At 39.8% G+C, this 26,007-nt stretch overlaps 2 protein-coding genes across 4 annotated transcripts; one reads left to right on the forward strand and one right to left on the reverse strand.

Annotated features, from left to right (window-relative positions):
- LOC115626992 (nuclear pore complex protein Nup98-Nup96-like) lies at window positions 1-3,461 on the forward strand. Its single transcript, XM_030522507.1, has 2 exons — window positions 1-2,410; window positions 3,103-3,461. The coding sequence occupies exons 1-2, from the start codon at window positions 1-3 to the stop codon at window positions 3,393-3,395; spliced, it is 2,703 nt and encodes a 900-aa protein (XP_030378367.1). The 3' UTR covers window positions 3,396-3,461.
- A 1,544-nt stretch (window positions 3,462-5,005) lies between these two features.
- Window positions 5,006-25,396, reverse strand: LOC115627008 (carboxypeptidase D). 3 transcript variants are annotated; one of them, XM_030522526.1, is made up of 10 exons: window positions 24,385-25,396; window positions 14,545-14,780; window positions 13,986-14,465; window positions 13,151-13,251; window positions 10,609-10,726; window positions 9,179-10,502; window positions 8,890-9,113; window positions 8,073-8,216; window positions 6,941-8,013; window positions 5,006-6,292 (listed from the first exon to the last, which is right to left on the reverse strand). In XM_030522526.1, the coding sequence occupies exons 1-10, from the start codon at window positions 24,910-24,912 to the stop codon at window positions 6,111-6,113; spliced, it is 4,410 nt and encodes a 1,469-aa protein (XP_030378386.1). In that variant the 5' UTR covers window positions 24,913-25,396; the 3' UTR covers window positions 5,006-6,110. The 3 variants fall into 3 exon arrangements, with proteins under 3 accessions (XP_030378386.1, XP_030378387.1, XP_030378388.1); XM_030522527.1 differs by lacking the exon at window positions 24,385-25,396 and adding an exon at window positions 17,581-18,300; XM_030522528.1 differs by lacking the exons at window positions 5,006-6,292; window positions 6,941-8,013; window positions 8,073-8,216; ... (2 more) ...; window positions 10,609-10,726; window positions 24,385-25,396 and adding an exon at window positions 17,581-18,293 and having other exon boundaries at window positions 11,972-13,251.
- Window positions 25,397-26,007: the final 611 nt, after the last annotated feature.

A 26,007-nucleotide genomic window follows, 5' to 3' on the forward strand; every position in this document is an offset into this window, starting at 1 on the left:
ATGCATTCGACTAGAAGATTGTCCGGTGATGGCTCAGCAGTATTTGAGGGAAAGGCACAGCACAGCAACGCAGCAGGTGGCGCTCAGACTTTCCATGGAGTGCATGATTTCAGAAAACCGACTGGAAGTCAGCAAAAACCCACGGTTACTGTACCTGCAACAACTTGTGGCGCAACTCCTTTCGGCGCGAATTCTGAAACTAAACAGAACCCCTTGGGTACTGTACCTGCAACATATTGTGGCGCAACTCCCCTCGGAGCATCTCCTTTCGGCGCGAATTCCGAAACTCAACAGAACCCCTCGGGCACTGTACCTGGAAAATATTGTGGCGCAACTCCTTTCGGAGCAACTCCTTTCGGCGCGAATTCCGAAACTCAACAGAACCCCTCGGGCACTGTACCTGGAAAATATTGTGGCGCAACTCCTTTCGGAGCAACTCCTTTAGGACCAACTCCTTTCGGAGCAACGCCTTTCGGCGCGAATTCCGAAACCCAACAGAACCCCTCGGGCACTGTACCTGGAAAATATTGTGGCGCAACTCCTTTCGGAGCAATTCCGTTCGGCGCGAATTCCGAAACTCAACAGAACCCCTCAGGTACTGTACCGGCAACATATTGTGGCGCAACTCCTTTCGGCGCGAATTCCGAAACTAAACAGAACCCCTCGGGCACTGTACCTGGAAAATATTGTGGCGCAACTCCTTTAGGAGCAACTCCGTTCGGCGCGAATTCCGAAACTCAACAGAACCCCTCGGGTACTGTACCGGCAACATATTGTGGCGCAACTCCTTTCGTAGCAACTCCGTTCGGCGCGAATTCCGAAACTAAACAGAACCCCTTGGGTACTGTACCTGCAACATATTGTGGCGCAACTCCCCTCGGAGCAACTCCGTTCGGCGCGAATTCCGAAACTCAACAGAACCCCTCGGGCACTGTACCTGGAAAATATTGTGGCGCAACTCCTTTAGGAGAAACTCCGTTCGGCGCGAATTCCGAAACTCAACAGAACCCCTCGGGTACTGTACCGGCAACATATTGTGGCGCAACTCCCCTCGGAGCATCTCCTTTCGGCGCGAATTCCGAAACTCAACAGAACCCCTCGGGTACTGTACCTGGAAAATATTGTGGCGCAACTCCTTTCGGAGCAACTCCTTTCGGCGCGAATTCCGAAACTCAACAGAACCCCTCGGGCACTGTACCTGGAAAATATTGTGGCGCAACTCCTTTCGGCGCGAATTCCGAAACTCAACAGAACCCCTCGGGTACAGTAGCTGGAAAATATTGTGGCGCAACTCCTTTCAGCGCGAATTCCGAAACTCAAAAGTACCCCTTGGGTACAGTAGCTGGAAAATATTGTGGCGCAACTCCCCTCGGAGCATCTCCTTTCGGCGCGAATTCCGAAAATCAACAGAACCCCTCGGGTACTGTACCTACAACATATTGTGGCGCAACTCCTTCCGGCGCGAATTCCGAAACTCAGCAGAACCCTTCGGTTACTACACCTGGAACATATTTTGCCGCAAATTCGGCTGGTCTTGTCGTCCCGGAAACGCGTAATCCGCCCGATATTAATTGTGGCGCACTTCCAACAGGCGGAAGCGGTTTCTTTGGAACCCATACAGGTGCTGACTTTATTTGTAACACGGCAGGGTTAAGCACAACTGTTGGCGCAGCGTTCCTATTGGTGACCAGCACACCCTTGCCTACGCAGTCCACAATGCCAAGACACAATCAGATATTGGCCAAGGTTATGGCCTCGCCATTCCCTGATAGTCGCATCTTCAACGCTACGAAGCATGCTGAGGCAGATGCTTTGCATAATGAGAATCCAGTAACACCAGCACCAGCAATACCATCCATAGCCCCAACACCACCTCCCCAAATCATTCCGAGCAATAATCCCAAAGAGCCAAACATCAATAGTGTCAAGATATCGAACATAATCAAAGTTAGGCCATCGGCCTACACTCCCTATGAAAAAGACCTGTTTGATGGGTTTCATGATTGCGATATCCACTTTGATGATTACAACATTCAACCTCGCCCCAATCTTAAGCAGTTAAAAATTAATAATAGTTCCAAGAAAACTCAACTTGCTGGTGTTGGTTCACACAATCCCCTACCTTCCCTTAACCCTCAATCCATTCCATATCCATTATCACTTCCTCCAATGCCACTAAACAATACACCATCTATCCCATTACCATTCGGTAATACCGAATCACGTTCAACGGGCATCACATTGACGCGCTGTGGATACTACACGGTACCATCGTTGGATGATCTAAAATTGTTTGTGGCTGAAGATGGGTCTTGTGTTGTGCCTAATTTCACCATTGGGCGTCCAGGCTATGGGAGCGTATATTTTGAAACCGAAATGGATGTGGCTGGCCTAAATCTGGATAGAATTGGTAAGTGCACTCAGAAATATTAGAATTTAAAAAAATACAACTAAGCCAACTTTTGGAGAAGCTTCTTTTTATGAAACGATTCATGAGACGAATTCCGTATGAGATTTTACCTCTATGTGGATTTACATCACGTCTGAAGATTCTTCATTTTGTTATTAATATTCACTTGAATATTGCGATTTCGTTTCGTATTTTAGCTTTATTACAACTGTAGTCCAGTAAAATCTACAAATCAAGTTATTGGAGCTACATTCCATAAAGCATAATAACAGAAAATCCACTTGGGAATTGAAAATACGATAAATATAAGAACAATAATAGTTTATGGAAATTGTTAGAAATTTCCTTTCTTAACTCAACTGAAAATTTAGCTTTAAACACTGAAGAAACCATTTGGAACATTTTCCGTAATTTTGGACAAAAATATAAGACTTCCGTCAAATTTATAAAAATTGAAGAAAGGTATTTGCTTAAAATTTCGTAAAATTATGTGATTTGTTAACTTGTTTTGTTTCCAAGTACAAAAAAACGAATCTGAAATTGGTTGTATTCAGTTTTTCTAACATACAGAAACTCTGATTTTAAAAAGAGATAAGGAGTTCTTGGAACTACCTACTTCTATCAACAAAAGTGCATATTCTCCCTTAATCCATCCTTATAATCCGAATTCCATACAAATTTGAAAATTTCAGTGCACTTCAGGAACATGGAGATCACCATCTATGATGATGATGATGAGAAGCCACCAATTGGCAGCGGTTTGAATCGTGAAGCCCTAGTTTCTCTGGAACAGTGCTGGCCACGCGATAGATCCAAGCGTGAGCCTATAACGGATTACCAAACATTGAAAGATATGGGTTGGATAGCGAAGTTGCACCGGGCGTGTGAAAGAGACGGCACCGAATTTGTTGGGTACTGTGCTGAGACTGGTATATGGTCTTTTAGAGTGCAGCACTTCTCCAAGTATGGCCTAGACCTGATCTAACCAATCAATGAACAATTCGTGTCACCACAAAACACCAATTATAGTTATCGAAGAAGGCACTTGGTCGCAGACATAATTCAAATTTTTATCGTTGTTCTTTTAGTTGTTTTTTTGGTTCTTTGTTCCTGTTTATGTTAAAAATAATAATAATAATTTAAAAATATAATGTCACATTTTGGCTTGAAGTCGGAGCAGTAAGCCCAGTTACAAAGATTTAGCTTCATATATTTTTTCTAGATATATTCCTTGATATACTTGTATGTTTTGTGGCAAACGAGAATTGTGATTTTCTGATGAATTAAGTAAAAATATTGTGGAAATAAATTGTGAAAATATTGTGGCCGCCCTCCTCTGCGATTCTCATACCAAGTACTTAAGTGATGGCAAACGAGAATTAAATTGTGATTTTTCGGATAAATTAAATATAAATATTGTGGAAATAAATTGTGAAATTTCTGATAAATTAAATTAAATAAAACAAATATTGTGGACGCCCTCCTCTGCGATTCTCATACCAAGTACTTAATTGATGGCAAATCGAGATTTGTGAAGTTGTGAAATTTCTGATAAAATAAAAAATAAAATAAAAAAAATGCTTAAATTACTGATAAATTAAATTAAATAAAAAATGATTGTGGCCGCCCTCCTTTGCGATTCTCATACCAAGTACTTAAGTGATGGCAAACGAGAATTAAATTGTGATTTTTCCGATAAATTAAATAAAAATATTGTGGAAATAAATTGTGAAATTTCTGATAAATTAAATTAAATAAAAAATGATTGTGGCCGCCCTCCTTTGCGATTCTCATACCAAGTACTTAAGTGGTGGCAAAAGAGAATTAAATTGTGATTTTACCCAAAATAAATTAAATAAAAATATTGTTGAAATTAATTGTGAAATTTCTGATAAATTAAATTAAATAAAACAAATATTGTGGCCGCCCTCCTCTGCGATTCTCATACCAAGTACTTAAGTGATGGCAAACTAGAATTAAATTGTGATTTTTCTGATAAATTACATAAAAATATTGTGGAAATAAATTGTGAGAACCCTGATAAATTAAATTAAATTTTAAAAAATATTGTGGCCGCCCTCTGATTTATTTTATTTTATAATAAGTAGTTATTAAAGAAAGAAAAAATCCACTCTAGACTTAAAAGTTTGTAATGTAAATTAAATTCCGGTAAACAAGTTCAGGAACTAAAAACATTTATGTATGTATGTAAATCAGCTATGTTGTTAACAAAAATAATAGGTTATTCAATTTTGAAGGTAATAAAAATTTAATGATAATCATAAATACAGAACATAAATTTAATTTTGAACTGAACGCTCTTGCTCGTTCGGCATCTACCCATACAAGAATAGATTCAGCTGTGTGTTGTTATTTATTTGTGTTGTGTTATTTTGTACCGTGCTAAATGGCATAAAATCGAGTAAAAATATTTGAAATTATTTATTTTCAAACCGTGTTAAATGAAAACCATGTGAAAACAGAATTAGGGTAAGGCGAATAAGTGGTAAATACTCGCAAGTAGTTCAAAAGTATCCCCCGTAATGTTGAAATCAAACTCAATAACATGGTTCGAATCGTGATGCTCAAGTCAGATGTTTTTAAAGTGGTTTTTATAATTTATTTTGTATTTATGTTGTATAAGTCATAATCTTTCACTTCCTTTACTTATATTGCTATATATTTCTATATATAAATAGCTACTGAGCCTATGGAATATATAAATAAGCATTATCCTTTATGCTGATATCATTTTCTCGTGGTGTATCATTTATATATAGTATGTCGCATATATGTATAAAGTGCTCGATATTTATATTTATTTATATTTAAGCATTCTAGTTCATGTCTTTATTGATGTTTTAAAATCGTAGTATTCTTGATTTAAAGCTAAATACATATGCATACATATATTTGCTTTGTATATATGTAATATAATATCATTGCACATCGAAGCATATGGAATGAAATTTGTTAACTTGTAGCAAAGTGTTAAATAACCGAACAGACATACAAACATAAGAAAATAGAAAATGTACATATACCATAATTTAAAAAAAAATGTATCAAAAAAAGATTGCCAACCAATCGACATGGAATGTTTAAGCGTTTACAAATTTGCTTGCCCTTACATTTTTTAAGTACAATAAAATGTTAAAAATTATTCGTTATTTTTATTTTTGTTGTTGTTGTAGTTTTTAGTTTAGCTTTCAACGCTCAGTCTTAATTATAGTTAAATGTGAGGGTTGTTCTCTCTTCGGTTTGCTGTTAAATATTTGTGTCCTTAAAAAGTTTAGAGATTCGCCTAAATGGATAGACTATTAGACTGTGGCTTTTCTTCCTTGTTTTCTAATCGTTTCAATTTGAATATAAATGCAGGCAAGTCATGTACGAATTAATTAATAAATTATAAATATACATATATGTATATATATAGTTATATATATAAGTGTTTTATATATGTATGTGCAGTAGAAATATTATACAAATTTAACTAATTCAGCGCAAGCAAAATACATTGCAAAAAAAAAAAACTTGTTAAAAATTGTAAAAATTGCTATAATTTTCATTTCGCGTGTTTTTCCTTTGCTTTCATTACCCTCTTCTTCTTCTTCTTCCTTTTTTAAAACGTTCGAATCACAGTTATGTTGTGTGTTGTTGTTGTTGCTGCTGCTGCTGTTGTTGTTGTTGTTTTTGTTGGCTAATGTCTGCGCTTCTTGCCATGATTGTGTAGCATAACAATCTCATCGCCACTCTCATCGACATCATAGTGCTGGTCGTCCTCACGATCGCCTCTCTCATCATCCTCGTCTGCGTCATCGTCGGAGTTCAGGATGTGCTCCAGCTGATCCTCATCGAAGTAAGGTTGTATGGTCATGCCGCCTGCAACAAAATACAAAACGAACTTTACTTCTCACACCAGAAATGTACATAAATTTTGTTTGGTTTCAAGCTCAGGTATTCTCAACAGCTGCCAACAGCTACCTTTCCCAAGGTACTTATGTATGTCTCCTGAGCAGATTCTAAAATAATAATGCATTTATACAGCTTCGATTTTCCCGACAATTAGTGATAACAATACCTTTGGATTACCAAAGCACAAGAAATTTAAAACGAGAAGAAATTTAAGAATATCGTACCACCCCGACTCTTTAGTCTATACTCGTATATATAAGAATATACATAAGATTTGTGATAAGCTTGCACTGCACATAAATAAGACAAGTCTACATACAAAGTAAGGTGCCACCAGCTGTTATAGTTTAAAAGTTCTCGCTGTTCATACTGACGGACAGGCGGCCATGTCTATATCGATTCCTCTCGACATACTGATTATATTTGAAACTATAATATGGGGACTGGTGTTTCTAGTAATCCCTTTCACTCTTCGAGTATAGAAACGCGAACGGTAACGCACCTAATGATGAATTCATAATGTGGCCTTATGTCGCAGCTCTAGCCCACATTCCAATACTAAGAGACATTCGCCAGACCACCATAATATTCCTCATTGCTTTTGGCTACACTTACGTTTAATTGGCGATCTAAACAGCTCCGTCTCACCATCATCACCGGCATCGTCGTCCAGCTCGAATTGTTCCTTACCCTTTTGGGGCAGCAGCGAGAAGTTATAGTACGGCTTATTGCCGCGATGTCGTCGGTAGAACCAGAACTGGGCGCACAGCACACACACAACGACGCCCGCAATGATCAGCACACTGGCAATGATAATGAAAACGATACGCGGCAGACCAAAAACATGTCCATTAAACTTCAGATGGAAGACCACATTCTCGGTTGGCTGCCCGGCCTCGGCCAGATGTAGCTCCCGCGTTGCCTCAAAGTGACGCGGCGCCTCCACCTTCAGCGTGACATCGCCCAGCGGCACAGCCGCCAAATGGTAGACGCCCATGCTGTTCGTGAAGTTGCGGACATTGCTGAATGCGGTCGGACTGATCACCGACACCTTGGCGTTGCGTATGGGGTGATTACCGGTGTCGAGCACCACACCCGAGACGCGTGTTGTGCCAACGCCGAGATGTTGTGTCTGCTTGCTGTGCACCTCGCTCACCTCGCCCCGTATGAGTGTGTAAGGATGCAGCTTGACAATGCCAATATCAAGGATGTGGCCATGTACTATATCCGCCTTTACCACCTGCGATTCATAGTTTGGAGCGCTCACTTCCAGGCCATACAGACCCTTCGGCAGAATCATCTGGAAGTGGGCGGCATTACGAGTCACATTGTAGACCGGATGATGCTCCAACAATCGAACGAAGGCCTCGCGCAACGGCTGACCCTTGTCGTTTTGCACTTGACCCTTGACACCTGTCTCCACCAAATGCAGAAAATTTGTGATCTTCTCAATATTGGTGCGCCATATCTGAGCGATCTCCGTATGCGGTGGCATGCGACAGCAAGATAAGCCCAGTGTAAACATGGGAAGGTTGTAGTGCTTGTAGAAGAGATTGGTCAACCGCTCTGTGCTCTCCTGGTGCAGCTGACGGGTTGCTGTGACCGCGCACTGCTTCGGAAAATAGTTGAACTCGGTGCGCTCGATGCTATGGGCGAACTTCTCCAATATGGGCTCACCCTTGGGATAGCTGCTGAGACGAGAGCAGTTAATCAAGTGTTAATCGGGGCAGCACATTCAAGGACTTACCTCAATTCGGAGCTGCCAGCGCTGAAGGTTAGCATGAGATCAAACTTTAGGAAATTTAAAAGCATATCGCTTGCTTGGTCCGATTTGGGACCGAGCACACGATCGGCCAGTTCGTCGGGCAGTACAGGATCACAAATGGAGTTGCTGGAATGTAGAATATTCGAATGAGAAATGATTGTTTAATGAATGCCCCTTGCAAACGAATCAATCTCCAACGATAAGTGCACCTTTTAGCAAAAAATTGTTCATCACAGCCGATCTGGTATTTTGGAGCTGATTTTGGTTCAGTTTAATATATCGTAGTGCCAAAATGTTGACCCCCAAGTATCTTCTTGGATTTAAAAATTCACATTTCTGTCGTATTTCGCATTTCGCATTTGCTATCAAGATGATTTTTCGAAATCGCAAAGTGTGAAATCTTGAGAGTAACATTTGAAAACAAATTTGAAGTTCGTTTATTCAAATTAAATATTAACTTTGAGCGGTGCTTAAAGATTTTTAAAAAACAACTACGTTTTCATGATATTGGAAGCAATATTAGTTAATTCCAGGCACTTCCCCATTATATTTTATCAACCATAAAAGTGATTTGCCGAAAACATCTACAATATATAGCAATCGAAAGTAAACTTCTCACTATTAATAATAACATTGTATAAACGATGAGTGAAATCTTTTCATTTATTCTGGGAGCTTGAACCATCACCACCATGTCATCATAAGTAGTATGCAGACACTTCTTAGTTACGCAATTCTAAGCAGAAATGTAGCCATTTCTATTTTCACCCAGCGAAAGGGAAAAGGACTTGACACTTACTTGGCATTGTACATGGCGAAGACGTCGGCAAACTTCTCCGTCTGGGGCAGGAAGTAAAGGACACTTTGCTGCAGCAACTGCAATACCCAACTTTCGCGCAACTTGTATCCCTCGATCAGATGGCGCACCAAATTCAACATAATTTCGCGTGCGAGTGGCGCACTCGTATCGAACATGGAACTTAGGATAAGTATCTTGTATTTGTGCTCCTCCGGCGCACCAAGCTGTAAATAGAGTAATGGGAATAGATAGTTCAGCTACCCCTGATGGCATTTTAATGAATACTCACATCTTCGGTTAGCTTGAGATAGTTAAAGTACTGACTGAACTCGTTGTCCGCATAGCCAAAGCTGGCTATCTGTCCCATCTGGTTCTCCACCTCAGCGAAGCGTCCGCGAATTTCGCTGTCCGAGTGATAGCGCGTATTGACGACATTCTCGATGATGCGATAGTCGTTGGCTGACGCCCAGTGCTGGGGATCGTCACGCATTAGAGTTACGTCCAGTCGCATGCTGAAGGGCTCCTTGTCAGGCACCTCAACCTCCACTCGCTGTGGTGCGAAATTATCGGCCAGCACTGTCACATTATGGCGACCAGGCAGTGCCAGCTTCCAGTAGTCGCCATAGAGGCCGCTGTATGTTGTGTGATTGGCATCATCGAGGCGCACAATGGCTCCTGCAATGGGCGAGCCTATGGAGCTGCGCACAAAACCGTGAACACCATGATGGACCTGCTCAATGAATTTTAATAATGGCTCCCGATGGTCGTGCCAGTACTTCGGGAGATCTGCGGCTTTGGGAAACTTGTCACAGCCCATCTCAATGGTCAGTTCGAGGCAACCGGCCCGTACATAGTTCCAATCCTGCATGCCACCCGTTACACTGTACCACTGAGCGCCATTCGTGATGCCATCCTTGAAGATCTCATTCTGGAATAGCTCGCACGGATTTCCGAGATGCATGGTGGGGTGAGCCTCTGAGTAGACCATCGCCAAATGTTTGAACAGTTCCTGATCTTCGGTGGGATTCAATTTGTGGCCCACAGTTGCATCGCGAAGACGCGAATAGGGATCATTGAAGTCATTCTCGTTATCGTCGAATGGATAATTGGCCACCAAGGAGCCCCCATGCAGATTGGCAGACAACACGAATGGCAGCGACAGTGTCCAGTTCATTACAGCCTCCACCTCAGGCTCGGTCACTCGATTGAACTTGTCGGTGCCATACTGATCGGGAAAGTTGCGATTCAAATCCATGTTGTGTGCATTGGCCCGGCCCAGGCCACTGGTGCGATCCCCCTCGTGTGAGATCTCATAGCCATCCGGATTCATGCTGTAGAGGAAGTGCATGCGCGTGCTATTGACTAGACGGGAGATGCGCTCGTCGCTTCCATAACGCTCGCACAGATACTTGGTGAGCAGGAGAAGCATTTCCCGACCCACCACCTCGTTGCCGTGCATGTTGGCCACATATTTGAACTCGGGAACACCCGGCACATGGCTGCCGGGCGTGGCAAAGATCTCCATCACCCACAGATCCCGGTTCTGTACACTCTTTCCGATGCTGTATAGGCGTGTGATGGACGGATAACTGGCATTGATATTCCGAAGGAAGCTGCGAAAGTTAACAGACATACATGATGGGGTTAGAGCGTCTAATCTTGTTTGAAGCACGATGTCGTTGGCCAACCACACGCATTCACACATTCACGCATACGCACCTCTCCATGGCCGTGTAGTTGTGATGCTCAAACTTTGTGGGCGTCAGGAATCCATCATACATCTGCTCGCGCTCACTGGCCGGCTCGGCGCGTTCCACCTTCAGCTTGCGAAAGGCGCCTGGATTTGAATGAGGCAACAAAAAATGGGGATTAGGGTAATGAAACCACAAAATGCCTGACGGGTAAGCAGCAGTGCCTCAGCATTATTCTTATTTTCTTCTTTAAATCTAGTTCGCTAGGGTCAATTAGTAGTCGGTTAGCTTTATGCAATAGGCATGGGCGAGGGGGGTGCAGGGCCATGACAAGCAAATGAAAACTCCATCAATTGAGTTAAGCAATTTCCAATGGACAGTGTTAAGGTGCAGGAATCCAAACCAACAAAAGCAAATAATATGCTACAAATATTTAATTGATTTCGAAAATCAACTATTAAAAAAATACATAAACACATAAAACAAAAACAAAACAATAACATACAAATAATATAACAAAATGTTGAACTATTAATTGAATTGAAGCTCCCAGAACACACCAGAATCTCAACCAACCACCAAGCCAATTTCCATAGCCTCCAAATAGACTGATTACTAAAAGTTATGGCATTCAATTCATTTTATTTCAACAATTAAAGTAAGCTAAGAAAACCATCTCCACTTGCCTAGGCCTAACATTTTATTATAGATATATTGTATAGTATTTATCATGTTAAAAGATTTGCTTTCCAAGCTATCTATATTTCGCACTCGAATACTATGAATACAAACAAGTGGTAGGGCTTTACTACATACATATCTATTCGACGATTGTGGCCTGCATCCTCTATTAAACAGTTTACAATTTGGAATAAAATATTACGATTTATTTCATATATATATATATATATATATATATTCGGGAATAAAATAAGCTACAGATATACATATGTATGTATGTGTACATATATTTTCATATAGAGTTGATAAAATAGGTAGCCGTGGTTAGTTTTTTAAACTTACGCAACGCAGCTTTAAGCCCGAGACTTATGTTGGCTGTGTGCATTCATAATGGGTATTATAAGTAAAATATATATGTATGTTTATGTATGCATATAAATGTATTTGTGTATTAAATAACTAGCAAATTGTACAAATTGACTAGAATTGAGCGAGAGCAATAACCTGAGGCAACAATGTTGTAATACCGGCACCAAAAACTGAACAAGAACAAGGAACAAACAAAAATAAAATGTTCCACAGATTCTACTAAGAATATGCTATATGTATGGATGTTTGTATGTATTTTTCAACCAAAAATGATATGCTTTTCTAAAACATGAAAACAGTCACATAAGTATGAAATTCATGAAAATAAAACGCACTACACAAAAATCAAAAGATTTATTTGCCTTTAGTAGTAGTAAGTAATATTTCTATTCATGCCATAATCCTTCTTTTGTATTTATGTACTTGTATATATTTTTTATTTTTATTGATTTTTTTTTTGTCACATATTTTTAACATATATTCCATATGTAATCGTTTGCACACAGAGAGGGAGAGAGTGAGAAGGGGAGACGCACACAAAATGTTTAACAATTTTCGATAAGATTTCCAATTATGTATATATTTATAAGTATACGTTTATAGAATGCACGTATATATATATTTTTTTAATGTAATACACGTCGTAGTAATACACTAATATATGTATGCATATACCCGTGTGCATATGTATGTTTCCGTTTTTAAAATTTTTTATTCAAATGGGGGGGGGGGCTTTCTTCATAGTTATTACGCAACGGCAATCCTGGCTCGAGCACAGAGAGCGAGAGAGGTGTGAAGTGAGAAAAACAAGACAGGCCCCCAAATTTGCAGTGCCATGTGTGTGTGTGTCTGTATGTGTGTGTGTGAAATACTCAGTTTCAAAATGCATTCGTTTGTACACAAATTAAAGAGTTGTCCCATGAGAGCGAGAGAGAGAGAGAGAGCAAAATAGAGAGCAGAATCTCAAATAAGTACAAATTAATGAGCGCCAAACGAAAAATAGGAGAAAATTAAAACAACAATGTATATACATACATACACATATAATATAAAACGCGTTAAAAAAAACGAATGTATAGTACATTAAAAGAACATAAACTGATAGTGGTAGCATGGACGTGCAAGTGGAAGGATGTGTTTCAAATTTACAGTGTGTGTATGTGTGGCTGTGAGCATTGGTATGGGGTATGTGGTTGTTCAAGCTTTGGCTATATATGTCTATATATATGCATATAGATATTGTATACATGTACGTTAATTCTTGTGCAGCAGTTTCTGTGGCAATCGGTGCAGTTTTTAGATGCATAGCTTAAATGAATATACATAGTTAGTTAGTGGTGGTCAACATATATAGAGTGGGCGATAGCGAGAGGGACGCGGTGGTGGCTTCGTTTGCTGCTGATGCTGTTGCTGCTGCTGCTTTTGCTTTTGTCTTTGTCTTTGCTTCTGCCGCTACTTCAGTTGTTTTGTACGGGCCGCTTAGTGGCTAAAAATATAGGGACTGTAATAACTGCTAATACCATCATAGTTCGTCTCAATGGGTGATAATTTGAAGTCCAAACGTAATGCCTCCGCATTGTCATTCGTGACATGGATCTGTTGAGGTGCACTCGATTGATAGCTAGATTCGACGTAAGGTGAAAAGAAAGCAGATGGTTAGTTTAGATCACAATCACAGTTCACATTTTTGGAACTGTGCCAGAAACTGTAGAAACCTACGACTTGACAAAACCACAGCATTGTATAAAATATTCTATCCATTCAAACACACAAGGGTTCGCTTTATTTTTACCTACATACATACATACATATGGTATGTATTTAAGCTATATCTAAAGTACAAATATCAACAAGCGATTGTGTAAATTATTAAATAAAATGAATGATGTCATTTTGAGCATTAAAAACAATAAACATGCCGCCTGTTTGGTAATATATTGTTAAAACATTTGCAACATATTTTAAGATTATACGCTTAGCAGGCTCTATATTGTCAAAATAAGAAGTTAAAATTGCCGCTTTACATTCTAAATGGCCAACATATGTATGTCAGTACGTCTTTAAGGCTAATAAGAATTCTCTACTAAATAATGAATATCTGCTACAACTAGTAAGTTCTTGCGCTTTAAAAAGCCTGCTTTATGCAAATCATTTGAATTTCTGGCCGTAGCTTAAATTGGTAGACAAGGTTATATTCGCGATTTATGCCACATAAAAATAGTCCAATATGATTATCATGAAGATAAAGTAGTACTAAATAGCTCATATGGTACGAGTTTTATTTATCCTGTTTTTTGGTCAAGTCGCTATCGTTTGAAAATTTCCGGCAAACATGATTGTGGCTTAGGTACTCACCCAAAGGCGGCTGCATAGACGCTATAAATACCAGGTGTTAGTAAACGCCAGTACTCGCCGCGCTTCGAGGTGCGTATGGCTTTGTCCTCCAGTCCTGACACCACAATTGTGGCATCCGCAATTGGATAGCCGCCCACGTCCTGCACCAGACCCTTAATACCGATATGCGCCTGTTTAAGCAGCTCCAGCAGAGGATGCTTATTTCGAGTCCATTCCTCGGGCAAGGTGCTCGCTGGTGGAAATTTGCAGCAGCTCAACTCAATGGTCAGCTCAAAACAATTGGTGAAGGCATAATTGAAATCCTGCATGCCCCCAGTGAGTTCATACCAATTGGCTCCGTTGGTAATGCCACCGGCGAAGCTGTCGTTACAATTGTTGCCTCGTCTCATGATCGGATGATTGTCCGCATATGTGTGCGCCAGCTGCTTGAAAACGCGATCATCGGGCGTCAGACTCTCCTCGCAGCACTCATTATGGGCACTAAAGAGACGTAGATGTAGATGTAGGACATAGGGTACATTCCTGATGCCTAATTTTAGTTCAAGTGAGATCCACTTACATGGAATTATCGTAGGGATAGCTGGCCACAACGGCCCCACCATGAAAGTTCGCAGAAAGCACAAAGGGCTTGCTCACAATCCATTCCGCCAGCGCTGCCGTTTCCGGTTGGCGTGTGGAGGCGCGCAGTTGATTGAGTTGCGGCACCTCCAGACGATCGGGAAAGTCACGATTGAGATCCACGCCAGCAGCATTGCCGCGACCAACATAGTTGGGCAATGATTCGCAGCTGCCCTCCTGCAAATGCCAAAAGTTGAAGTCGGTGAGATTGATGATGGTATGAGCGTTTCGCAATATCTGCGTAAGTCGATAGCTTTTGTGGTCTGAACCAACTCTGAACAACTCTCGCTTTCAATGCAGCCAATGCGGCTGAACGGGAACAGGAAAATTGACATTCAAGGCGGCGCGTCAAGATAAATTAACCAAAAACCCCAAAGAAAAATAAAACCAAATAAACCCCTTACGCACAATATGAGTGAACGAACGCGGGCGCTTTTTATAATTTGGCATGACAGTCAGGTTGATCGCTGAATGGTTCAATGCGTGGCTAAAAGATATTACAACACTGCCCCCAAAAAGCCAAGTGTGGGGTAAGAGAAAGGTGTGTCCATGCATAAGTTCGCATACATATTTATGTTTGTTGGTATATATGTATGTACATATGTCTCATAGTAAAGTCCGTAAGGCCATCAAATAAATTGCGCACAATTATGCGAAACTAGCACAAGTTCTAAAATCTTCAATCAACTGCCAACACTTATCAATCGCAACAACCCATCAACTGCGAACGCACATGAACTTTACACGCTCCCCCACCTCCGTCCCCATTACCGAATACAACACTCAACTCTGAAACTGAAACTGAATCTGAATCAAATACAAATCAAACCAAACAAAGCTGCGCAAAAAATCTACATCTATCGTCTATACTATAGCAAGTTAATTAAAAAAAAAGAAGAAAAAATCGCAAACAAGTGACGCTGCTGACACACTGGCATGTACTATGTATATGTATGTGTGTGTACATCCATATGTGCTCCCTAATGGTCAGTCCGACGGCCGCGTATTTCCAGTTCGAGTTCCATATGCATAACAATGGCAGCAACAAATTTTATAGACAACACGCAAAGTCAGGCATCAAAGTATAATAATAATAATATGTACGCGTATAATGTCAACGATCGGAAGCTGTCCAAATGTGTATGCCCGGCCAGCGCTTAGCTGGGTAACTAGGCGGGACGGTTGGGCGACTGGGGGAATGAGGGACCAATTAGTTCAGCCATTTCATTGAGAGTATTTAACACTTGCTAAATACAAATCTCACGGCATAGGTACGCACATACATACACACGTGTTGAGGGACCCATATAATAGTAAATTATATCTTGATTGAGCCGATGTAGAAAGTCGAAGCTGCGCTCTAGAACTACTTTTAGAAATGAGAGACAGGGCAATCAATTAATAATATTCTCCATTGCAATCACACGAAATACCCATAGTATTTCATACGTATTTAGGGACCCATATAATAGTAAATTATAGCTTGATTGAGCCGATGTAGAAAGTCGAAGCTGCGCTCTAGAACTACTTTTAGAAATGAGAGACAGTGCAATCAATTAATAATATTCTCCATTGCAATCACACGAAATACCCATAGTATTTCATTGCTAACTAATTGGAGAGGCCTCTACAATTTGGATTACTATACGAATACATACATACTCGTACATTTAAGAACCAATCACTGCTGCTGCTACGACAAGCGACTAATCTGACTGAACTAGCACACTGACTGTACAGCAGAGGTTGAGATCTGAACCGACTGGTAGAGGAGATAATTAGAAGTGCTTAAGGTTTTGAATTGGTAGATTTCTATTGGCATAGCTCTAATAAAAAACCCCCCCTTCAACTAGCTTTAATTGCGACATGTGACTGGAGCTTGGGCTTTTTATATATCGCATATTCCAAACCGAACATATGCTCCCTCATTCCAAATTTCATTCCCATACTGTTTGTTGCACATCTAAGTACTTGTAAGTATGTATATAGCGAGAGGTCGAGCTGTGTTATCTGATACGAGACACCCACTCATAGCCCTATTATCAGCGTTATTAGCACGCACACCATAATAATAGGGAGCAGAAGAAACGGTAGCAGAGATTGGTAACACAAACTGTCCCAAATGGAATTTTTATATTTGAATAAATATTCTGACCGATTTCTGCCTGCTGCAGGCGTGCCATTGGGCGCAAGTGTCGTTAATTAAACTTTACGCGCTAGTGCGCTGCAGTTAGATGCGGTAGCACAGCAACAATATAAATACAAATCAGAAATAGAGAGAATGTTGCAGTCGAGTCGACAGTGGAATGCCCAACATCTGCATTCAACATCCACTGCAGAAGTAAAAGTAAAAACTAATCTATTGATGAACGTAAACTGATTTCAATAAAACCTTTTTTTAATGATGTTGAAAGTAAAGGAACTCACATATAGATAATTTTTGGGTTATATACGGGTATGTATCTTTTTTTGAGACGGATGGACGATTGTCTCGTCTTGTCTTTATGGGGTCTGAGCTACATTTACACAAATCGAATATAGCTCTTTTTCCCACCCATTACAGGGTATTAAAAGAGCGAGAGAGAGAGCCAAAGAGAAAGGGGAACCGTTGTCAAACCTAACGCAACGGCAACGAAAGTGTGGCGGCAGTAAAAATATTAAATTAGAGACTCGGGCGGGTTGGAAACGGTGGACCGCTGATTGCCGTAACTCCCCAACTCCCGCAACTCTCTGCCATACTGTGTGGGCGGCTGTGCGTGTAATGTGACGTCGATGGCAGAAATTTCACACTTATTGATTTTTCCAGCAAAGGCGCGACGCGCTTACGGCGATGCCGACGCTAACAGGTGACGACAATGACTGCTTTTGTTGTTCCTGTTGTTTTAGTTTTCGTTGTTTGTGTTCTTTTTAGCCACAACGACATTGATGTTGAAGATAAACGATGTTGGGGAGGGGGAGGGAATGTGTGTAGACATACCTGCGAGAGTGCATAGCCATCGGGGTTCATGGTAGGCATCAAATAAATGTCCGTGCTGTTGACCAGCTGCGACACCTCGAGGCTGCGGTCGTAATTGGCCAGAAGATATTGGGCCAAATAGACGAGCAATTGGCGGCCCACAGTCTCGTCGCCATGCATGTTGCCAATATATTTTACGGGTGGCACCAGTAATCCTCGCTGGCGAGTGGTGCGTCCAATTTGCAGTGCCAGCAGATTTCGTCCCTCCAGTGAGCGCCCAATGATGTGAACTCGCGCCTGGTCCGGATAGACTTTCTCCAGGCGTGCAAAGAGGTCCTCGATCTGCTCCTGGCTGGAATATTGTGGCTGTTGCAGAAAACTCTCGTCCTCTTTGATGATGTAGCTGTACATTGGGGCCACCAGAATTGTCAGCAGCAATGCCAGCATGGAGAACATGCCCAGTTGCTTGATCGCTTGCATTGTGGCTCCTGTTTACCGTTAGGTTCCGCTACAATCGTTGCTGCTGCCCAGCTCGTTATCACTTGCGTGCAAATTGAGCGAGCGCTCCAGTTTCCAATTTCAAATCCAATTCCAATTCTGTGTTTGTGTTTTCGTATATTTTGTCTGACTTTGGCGGTTACAAAAACAACAAAAAATCTCGCACTCCAAGCGCGCGCGGCTGTTGCCTGCCTTGCCTTGCCTTTCCGTCTGTCAGCGCTGTGCGATGCGTGCGGCCCAGCAGTTCGGCTTCAAAAAATGTACTGTTTGAAAATTTGCTGCGTTGATTGGCCTAAAGCCCATGCTGCTGCCTGCCTCTGACTCTGCCCATGGGTAGAAACAAACACAGTACGCCATTAAAGACTGTAACATTTTTACTCCTACTGCGCAAGTACGTCATAAGATGCTTCGACTAAGCCACATGAGTGCGTAAGCGTGCTCTGTCCCTTTCACTATATGTTTGGCATTTTAATTTCGTGCTTTCTTATTTTAAATACGTAAACAAATGGCACGCGTGACTGTAGTGCGCGAAGTTTGGAAATGAAACTTTTCCAACACCAAATACCGATATTTTTTTTTTGAGTTGAACTGCACACTAAAAAGTCACATTGTGGCACCGGAGCACTGTGACGTCACATGAAGCGAACACCGAATACCGGACCTGCGCACTGGCATACCGTGTTTGCTTTTACCATGGTCTCTGCTTGCTGCTGAGAGCGCGAAGCGCTAATTGTAGGGAAATTACACGCCAGAGAACGCCCGTCGGCTGCTCGAGCTTTGCAGTCACGAGTGCCAGATACTGACGACGACTACAACAACGACAGCAACAACGTTGACGTCGTGTTTAAACTCAAATTAATTGCTTTTTGTATGATTTACAATTAAAATATTCGTTTGTTTTATATTTTCGCACTGCGGCACTCTCTTGCCTATCCTTCCTTTATTTTGTTGCCAAAACACTGTTAGCATTAGGGGTTAATTATGTGTGGGTGTAACTGCGTTGCCAGACTGATTGTAGCTTAAGCGCGCATTTCAATTGGAGCGCGCAAAGGGCTTTGACACATAAAGCCTGTTCAACAATAATCTGATTGGCCGGGGACTGCTACTCATCTGAGCTTTGACAGATGCCATAGCTTACGAGTAAGAATGTATGTATATAAAAAATAATGTAGTATTGAACTGTGGCAGACAAAATAAAGTTGTTGTCCTATTTATTTTATTATATTAAATTGCTATTGGGTACTGGCTATATTTCAATACATCCAATATACAAATATAATGAATGAAGCTAACAGCATCGTTTGTTAATTTCTAATGTGATCTCAATAGTTGATTGATTTATAGTTATAAACAGTTTAATATTGCCACTATAATAAATTAATACACTATATGGTTATTCCTGATTGTTGCTTAAGATTCGATTTTGTTTCAAATAAATTAATACTTTTAATTTTGCTGAACACCTTTAATGATAAGATACTGCAAATGATGGATGTATATCTTTGAATTCGATATATACAAAACGCACAACGAATACCCTTTATTTAATCTTACAACATACATATGACCGTAATACAATGATACTGAATGTTGTATTAAAAAATGTTGTCCAGGAAAGTTAGTCATACTATGAAGAGCTCTATACAATTAAATAGATGATCTTGCCTGGTTTTACCTATTTATCTATATTTAAAACTGCCGAGAATTGAGCTATCTATTGCTAGTTTTCAATATTCCAGTAGAGGACCTTGTACTACGTCATACACAACTATTGCTCATAAAAGGTAAAGGGCGCCTCCGCCACTATGTGGCAACGCTTGAGCGTGCGCCTGCGCCTATTGGGAGCCAATTTTAGAGCGAATTATGTACATATATTACAGCATTACAAGGCACGTCAACAGTTAAGGATATTTTTAGCAAATAAGCAAAACAAAATACAAAAAAAAAATCAATAACTGCCGCCTTTTGTGACGTCATACAGGCACATTGTCGTCATGAGCTTAATGCGTGGGTTCGTGGGTTCAACACCCACACACCCCGCGTTATTAAAAAGTTACTTCTAACAAATACACACATACATTTGCATGTATGTATGAATGTACTTATCATTGGTTGCTTATCAGTAACGTAAATTCCCCGCACAACTGAGCTGAATGCCAAAGTTAACCGTTATCAGCTGCAATTTATTCGACTTCATTTAAAAAGCGTTCAATACAAAAGCTTACAGTTGCTTTACTCCATTCAGCGGCACACGTAAATAAAGGCAGTATAAGTAAACATATGTACGTATGTACATACATGTATGCATGTATGTATATACATATAGTACGTATGCATTTAATGTACATACGAACGAATAAGCAAAACACAAGACGCGGTGTCAACAAAAACGCTCGGCGGAAATTGCACGACACCTGGAACCCTACAAAAAAACACAAAGTAACTAAAGTGAGGCAACAACAAAAACCGGTTGCAGACAAACAGACACAAATTGTTTCAAATGGCGCAAAAATTGCAAGAAAATAAGAAACTGCAGCAACAATAACAACAACTAACCAGTTTCTTGTAATGTAATTTTAATGCCAATAGTACCGACATTGCTGAACATACATATATACATACATACATACTATATGTATACACATACATATATACATGTTTTTACATTTTTCTTGCTCTTGTTAATATGCACAGAACAACTACAGTTGGCGCTCACAAATTAAAACTTTAAAACCAGAATGGATTGCTAAAGTCGAGCAGGCCCAACTTTTAAATACCCTCTACCCACTTCCACAAACAAACAAAAATCATAACAATATTTCGAACAAAAACCACAAACTTGTCCTTTCTCAAACTTAGAAGAAACTGGATACCAAGTTTTGTTACTCAAGCTTTGTACTTTTCGATATATGTATGTATAACCGATCGGTGCAAAAATCAATCAATAACCAAATATTTTTTTTTGCTTATTACGATATAATATCTAAATTAGGTATCTATAAAGTTGTGTAGTGCCTCTCTATAAAATCTGAACTTGTAATAAAATCGATAAACCATATTATTTAACTTCCATATCATCCATATGTACTAATCAATCGGTGCAACAATGTTTTTTTTTTTACTCGTTTTTTATGAAGTCAATATATACATACATTATAACTAAATAGTTAAGAAAGATAATTTACAAAAAAAAAAAGATCTAATAACGCCTCCGATAATCAAAGATGATTTTGCTTCAAATATTTCGTTCAAATTAAACATTTTGTTGATTAAACTTTAAAAATTATGGTATTCTTACTGAAGATTTGAATATGTGTAGAACGAATCTAGAATATAAATTTAACGGGTTTTTAATCCCATTAAGTATTTGGGAACACTCATGTGGTTTTTAATTTAATGTATTTTAAGAATTTTTCGCCTCAATTTAAAAATTCTCTCAATTGGGTTTTACAAAATAAATGACCATTCATCCAAAAATTGTTGCTTGTTGAGACCAGAAGTGATAAATTACTCATATGATATAATAGTTTTGCAAATATCAAATAGAGTTTCTTAAAATTATAAAGAAAAGAGAAACTTGTTGGGGTAGCTATTAATTTCAATCCATATCTCTAATTACATACGATTTTTTATATGTGTACGACCAAGCTATAACCAATAGATCTTTTATATAGCTACTAGCAAACTCTTATCTTATCAAGCAAAGGTATATAACATATAGAATGTACTAGATTTCGGATAAAGACGCACAATAATGCATTACAACGTAATGTCAATAATGAAAACTTTTTTCGCAGAATTTAGTTAAATTCCGGACTTTTCTGGAAACCTTTTTCAAACAACGTACACACCAAATGCCAAAGATTTCAGCTATTTACTGCCAAAGAATATTACATTGCAGATGGACGGAAAACCCATACACATTTGTTGCCTCTTTTTTGGTGTTATAATAACTGGACGATTTTATAATACCTCTTTCACGTATGTATCTAACATATAGAGAAAAGAGGAATGCAGATTCATAACAGGGGTCCAATCACAGACCACTGCTTGTTGGCTGCCTATGCCAAGAAACTGAACATTACACCAGACCCAGACCCAAAACGATAAAAACACTGGAACATCTCCTATACGAATGCCCAAACACTCGTATCATCTAGAGAAACGCTTTCCCAACACAGCAGTATGCTGACTGGTTACCTAAATACTCTCAAAACTGATCTGCAACACCAGACACCACTTGGGACTGCCAACGACGGTCCACCGGGATGACCTAATATGATATATTATGTTATGATATATCGAACACAGAATATATTGAATATATTTTAGATATTTATTAAAAGGATTAATACAGACGCGCAACGATGTGTTTTCGTGAAAATTTAAAAAGAGCTATTATGACAGTCATAATATGTGATGGACGGATAGGACACGATATTATAAGCAAGTGTATAGGTTTTTAGACCTTAAAGGTCTCTTTAATGTTTTCGTTCAACAGCATTGTTTGTCGACACAATTGAATAAATAAACAAACAAAAATATGATTAAATTAAATATATAGTACTTCTTTTGAAAACCACGATAAGGAACATTCTTGCTCTCGAGTTGAAATCTTTACCTCTCGTCAATTGTTCTTTCAATATCATTGCTCTTACCGCTGATATTACAGTGTTTGCAAAACAAATCGTATATCTTCATTCTTTATGTCTCCAACTGACACCGATAGCCCTATTGGCAACGCCCATAAACACGCCCCAGCTCGACCGTGACACACTAAGTCGCACTAATCTGCCCGCGTTATAATTTGTAAAGGCACGCCAAAAATAAATAAAGACAAACAAAACTTTGAACAAAGCTTTAACTGCCCATTAATAGTCACTAATAAAGGCCAAGATAAACAAACAAATAAACAGGCATAAACACAAGCAAATAGACGAAAGAGATTAAAAGTGTTGGGAGCGCTTCGAAAACACTCAACACCCGCACACCCCCAGAGATAAGAAGCAACAGGCAGATAGTAAACCTATAGTATAGCCCGTAGCAAAGATGTGTCCACAAACTGCTAAAGAGTGTCATGTGGAGGCGACAACAAACTGTCTCCATGAACTTGAACTTTACTATTTAGAGTATGTGTAACGATGACGCCGACGCTCAGCAAAGTCTGCGGCAAGCCGATTATCAAGTTTTGGACGAATCGGCGGCGTTGAGTGGAGTCAAGTGGACAGAAGATATGGAAAGTGAAGGCTCGATTGGTACTTCGAGTGAGCATTGATGAGCACTCGCGTGTTGGAGAGCCTCAAATTGGAGCTACTGGTAAGTCATTCTAATGATAGTAATCTATGAATTGATATTTAAATTAAATACATCGGCAGAATGCAGTGATATTTAATATTATGATTGTTGAAGCGCGATCTTATAAACAGTGTTGCAAATCTCTGTGTTACGAGTCTAAATAAAACGAGTTCTTTAAGTTTACTGACCAATCGAAAGTGTTCCAATGAATGTTATGTCTCCAGCTTACGCTATTTTAGACATGTATATATTATCAATAGTATTGGCAGTTTTATGGAGCAATCTTGCTAGCAAAACCAAAAAGGTGCAGTTTTGCTGATCCTAGACCCCTTTAAAACAGTCATGAAAGTGGAAAACCGAGCATTTAAAATAGAGAATTTTATCCAAGTGAGGTCTGGTTTTGGAATAAATAAAATAAATAAAATCAAGTAAAGGCAAAGTTTTGAAAACTCTTAATGTATTACTTTGAAGAGCTTTTCCGAATTGTTAAACCAAGTCAAATAATAATATAAATTAATATCAGCTAATATATTTTTTTAGAAATGTTATCAGCTAGTGTAAATGTGTATATAAATACGCTATATACATGCAAATGAGCATTCCATGATACAGCAGTTTTATGGGAGCGGCTACAAAAATGGTAACACTGTCATATCATTTACTTAGACTTTCTTCTTAGCCCACAGTATAAAAAGCACAAAGCTTCTCTGACTATTGTATTTCATAGCCTTCACAAGATTATTGAGCTGTGAATCATGGGCGACAGAAAAACACAAATACGGTATGTGAACTACTTGTATATATGTATGTATGTATGTCTGTATGTGCGCCAAAATACACTCACTGTGGCCACCAGCTGTGTTCGCCGCTTCAACTTTCTTCAATTCGAAAAACAGACTTAAAAGAGATCAGAAAACCACTTACTGCTACAGCTATGTATGTACTTGTATGTATGTGTGTTTGTGAATTTGTGTGTGTATGCGGTAACAACAAGAATATTGAAAGTGGTATTGGCAATTGTTAATAACTTACTTTAGCAGCTGCAAAGCCATCTGGATTGCAACTTGGAAGAAAATGTATTTCCGTTGTGTTGAGGAGGCTCTGAACTTGTGGATCTGTGGAGTAGCTTGTGGCCAAATATTCGGCCATGTAGAGCACAATCTGGCGACCCAGAGCCTCATCGCCATTGATATTGGCCACCAGTTTGACCATAGGCCGCAACAGATCACCCGTCGCCACATCAGACGGAGGTGCACTCAGCGCCAGGGCGTGCATGACGCGGCCCTCTATCGTGTGGCCAATGCTATAGGCCTGCGCCAGATTCGGGTAATCCTGGCTGAGGCTCTTGAACAACGTACCAATTTCTGAATTGCTCAGATAGTGGGGATTGTCTAGAAAGTGCTCGATTTCTTTCACAACTGAGACCTGTGCTGTTGCGGCACTATTGATTTCCGCTGCCGATCTTTGGCTCGGACTGGCGGTTGTGGTGTGGGCGGTAGCTGCGAGGTACGTCACCACGACGACGGTGGCAACGATGCTGGCACTGCAGCGTTTCGACATTTTGACTATTTCGCGACTGCGCGACACGTAAGCAAGAACAACGACCGCGACACAGGCGCGCGCGCTCAGTGAAGGGAACGACAGAAATGCTGCAATGCAACAATTATAACACCTGTTGCACAATTAATTATTAACACTTTTTGAAACACACATACAATTGGTATGCTTAGCTATTATGCACTGATCTTTTATACACTGCACTTTAACACACAAGAAAAATAAACACACGGATATGCTCGTTATATTCTAGTTTTAATGGCAATACCTCTGTTTGCTTTCTTTTGCGGTTGAGCTGGCTTGCTGACGTGCACTTCAAGTGCCGCTATTTTGGCTTGATTTCTGGCTCAAACGCTCACTGAACTGCACTGCGTTTGCATTTGGGTGCCACACAATCACAAGTGGCAACAATTGAACCGAACATAATAATAATGGAACATGCTAATGTTACACATATATGCAAATTAAACAGCTATTGTGGATTACTACGCAGCCGCGAACAACAAAACAAATGCAGGGTCACTGGCTAGCGGTGAGTCAGATGCAGCGATAACAGAACGGAGCACAATCGATAAGCAAATTGTGGGAGCCTATCGCCTTGGAGCTAACATGGTTGCCATTAGAATCGCCCGCCAACTGCCAGTCGAAATTAAAATCAAAGTTGCTCTGCGCGCATTTATTGTGTTTGAATTTTTTACTTCGTCTTATACAATTTAATAACAGTACGTACATTTAAGTTGATTTATTAAAGACTTGCGTCACAGTTTTCAGTGCAGTTTGTTACATGTTTTAAAAATGGGGTAAATTATTGCTAAGAATATGTGTACGTTTTGTGCTTGGTGTACATTCATATACGTACATATTATTGTACCTAATTATAGGTGATAAATGTAGACATTTTTTATTCTTTTTCAATTTTTAAAAATAAAAGCATGATCGAAATATACTGCTATAACAACCGATTTGTGTATATGCAACATTTAACAGCCATCCAACAAGGACTTAAATAATATTCGGTATAAAATAAATTTGCTTAGTACAATCATAAATGAAACAAAAAAGATGAGCTTGGTTATTTGTCATTGTTATTGAAATGAT

This window comes from Scaptodrosophila lebanonensis, unplaced genomic scaffold, assembly GCF_003285725.1.
Source record: "Scaptodrosophila lebanonensis strain 11010-0011.00,11010-0021.00 unplaced genomic scaffold, SlebRS2 tig00000089-arrow-pilon, whole genome shotgun sequence".
Taxonomy (NCBI): Eukaryota; Metazoa; Arthropoda; class Insecta; order Diptera; family Drosophilidae; genus Scaptodrosophila; species Scaptodrosophila lebanonensis.

Bases quoted from the DNA above. Each gene is read 5' to 3' on its own strand.
- LOC115627008 (XM_030522526.1), bottom strand. From the start codon at position 24,912: ATGTCGAAACGCTGCAGTGCCAGCATCGTTGCCACCGTCGTCGTGGTG. The intron at 14,781-24,384 runs GTAAGTTATTAA...TGGCATTTGCAG, and splicing joins ATGGCTTTGCAGCTGCTAAA to GAGGGCAGCTGCGAATCATT. The intron at 14,466-14,544 runs GTAAGTGGATCT...ACGTCTCTTTAG, and splicing joins TATCCCTACGATAATTCCAT to TGCCCATAATGAGTGCTGCG.
- LOC115626992 (XM_030522507.1), top strand. From the start codon at position 1: ATGCATTCGACTAGAAGATTGTCCGGTGATGGCTCAGCAGTATTTGAG. The intron at 2,411-3,102 runs GTAAGTGCACTC...TGAAAATTTCAG, and splicing joins CCTAAATCTGGATAGAATTG to TGCACTTCAGGAACATGGAG.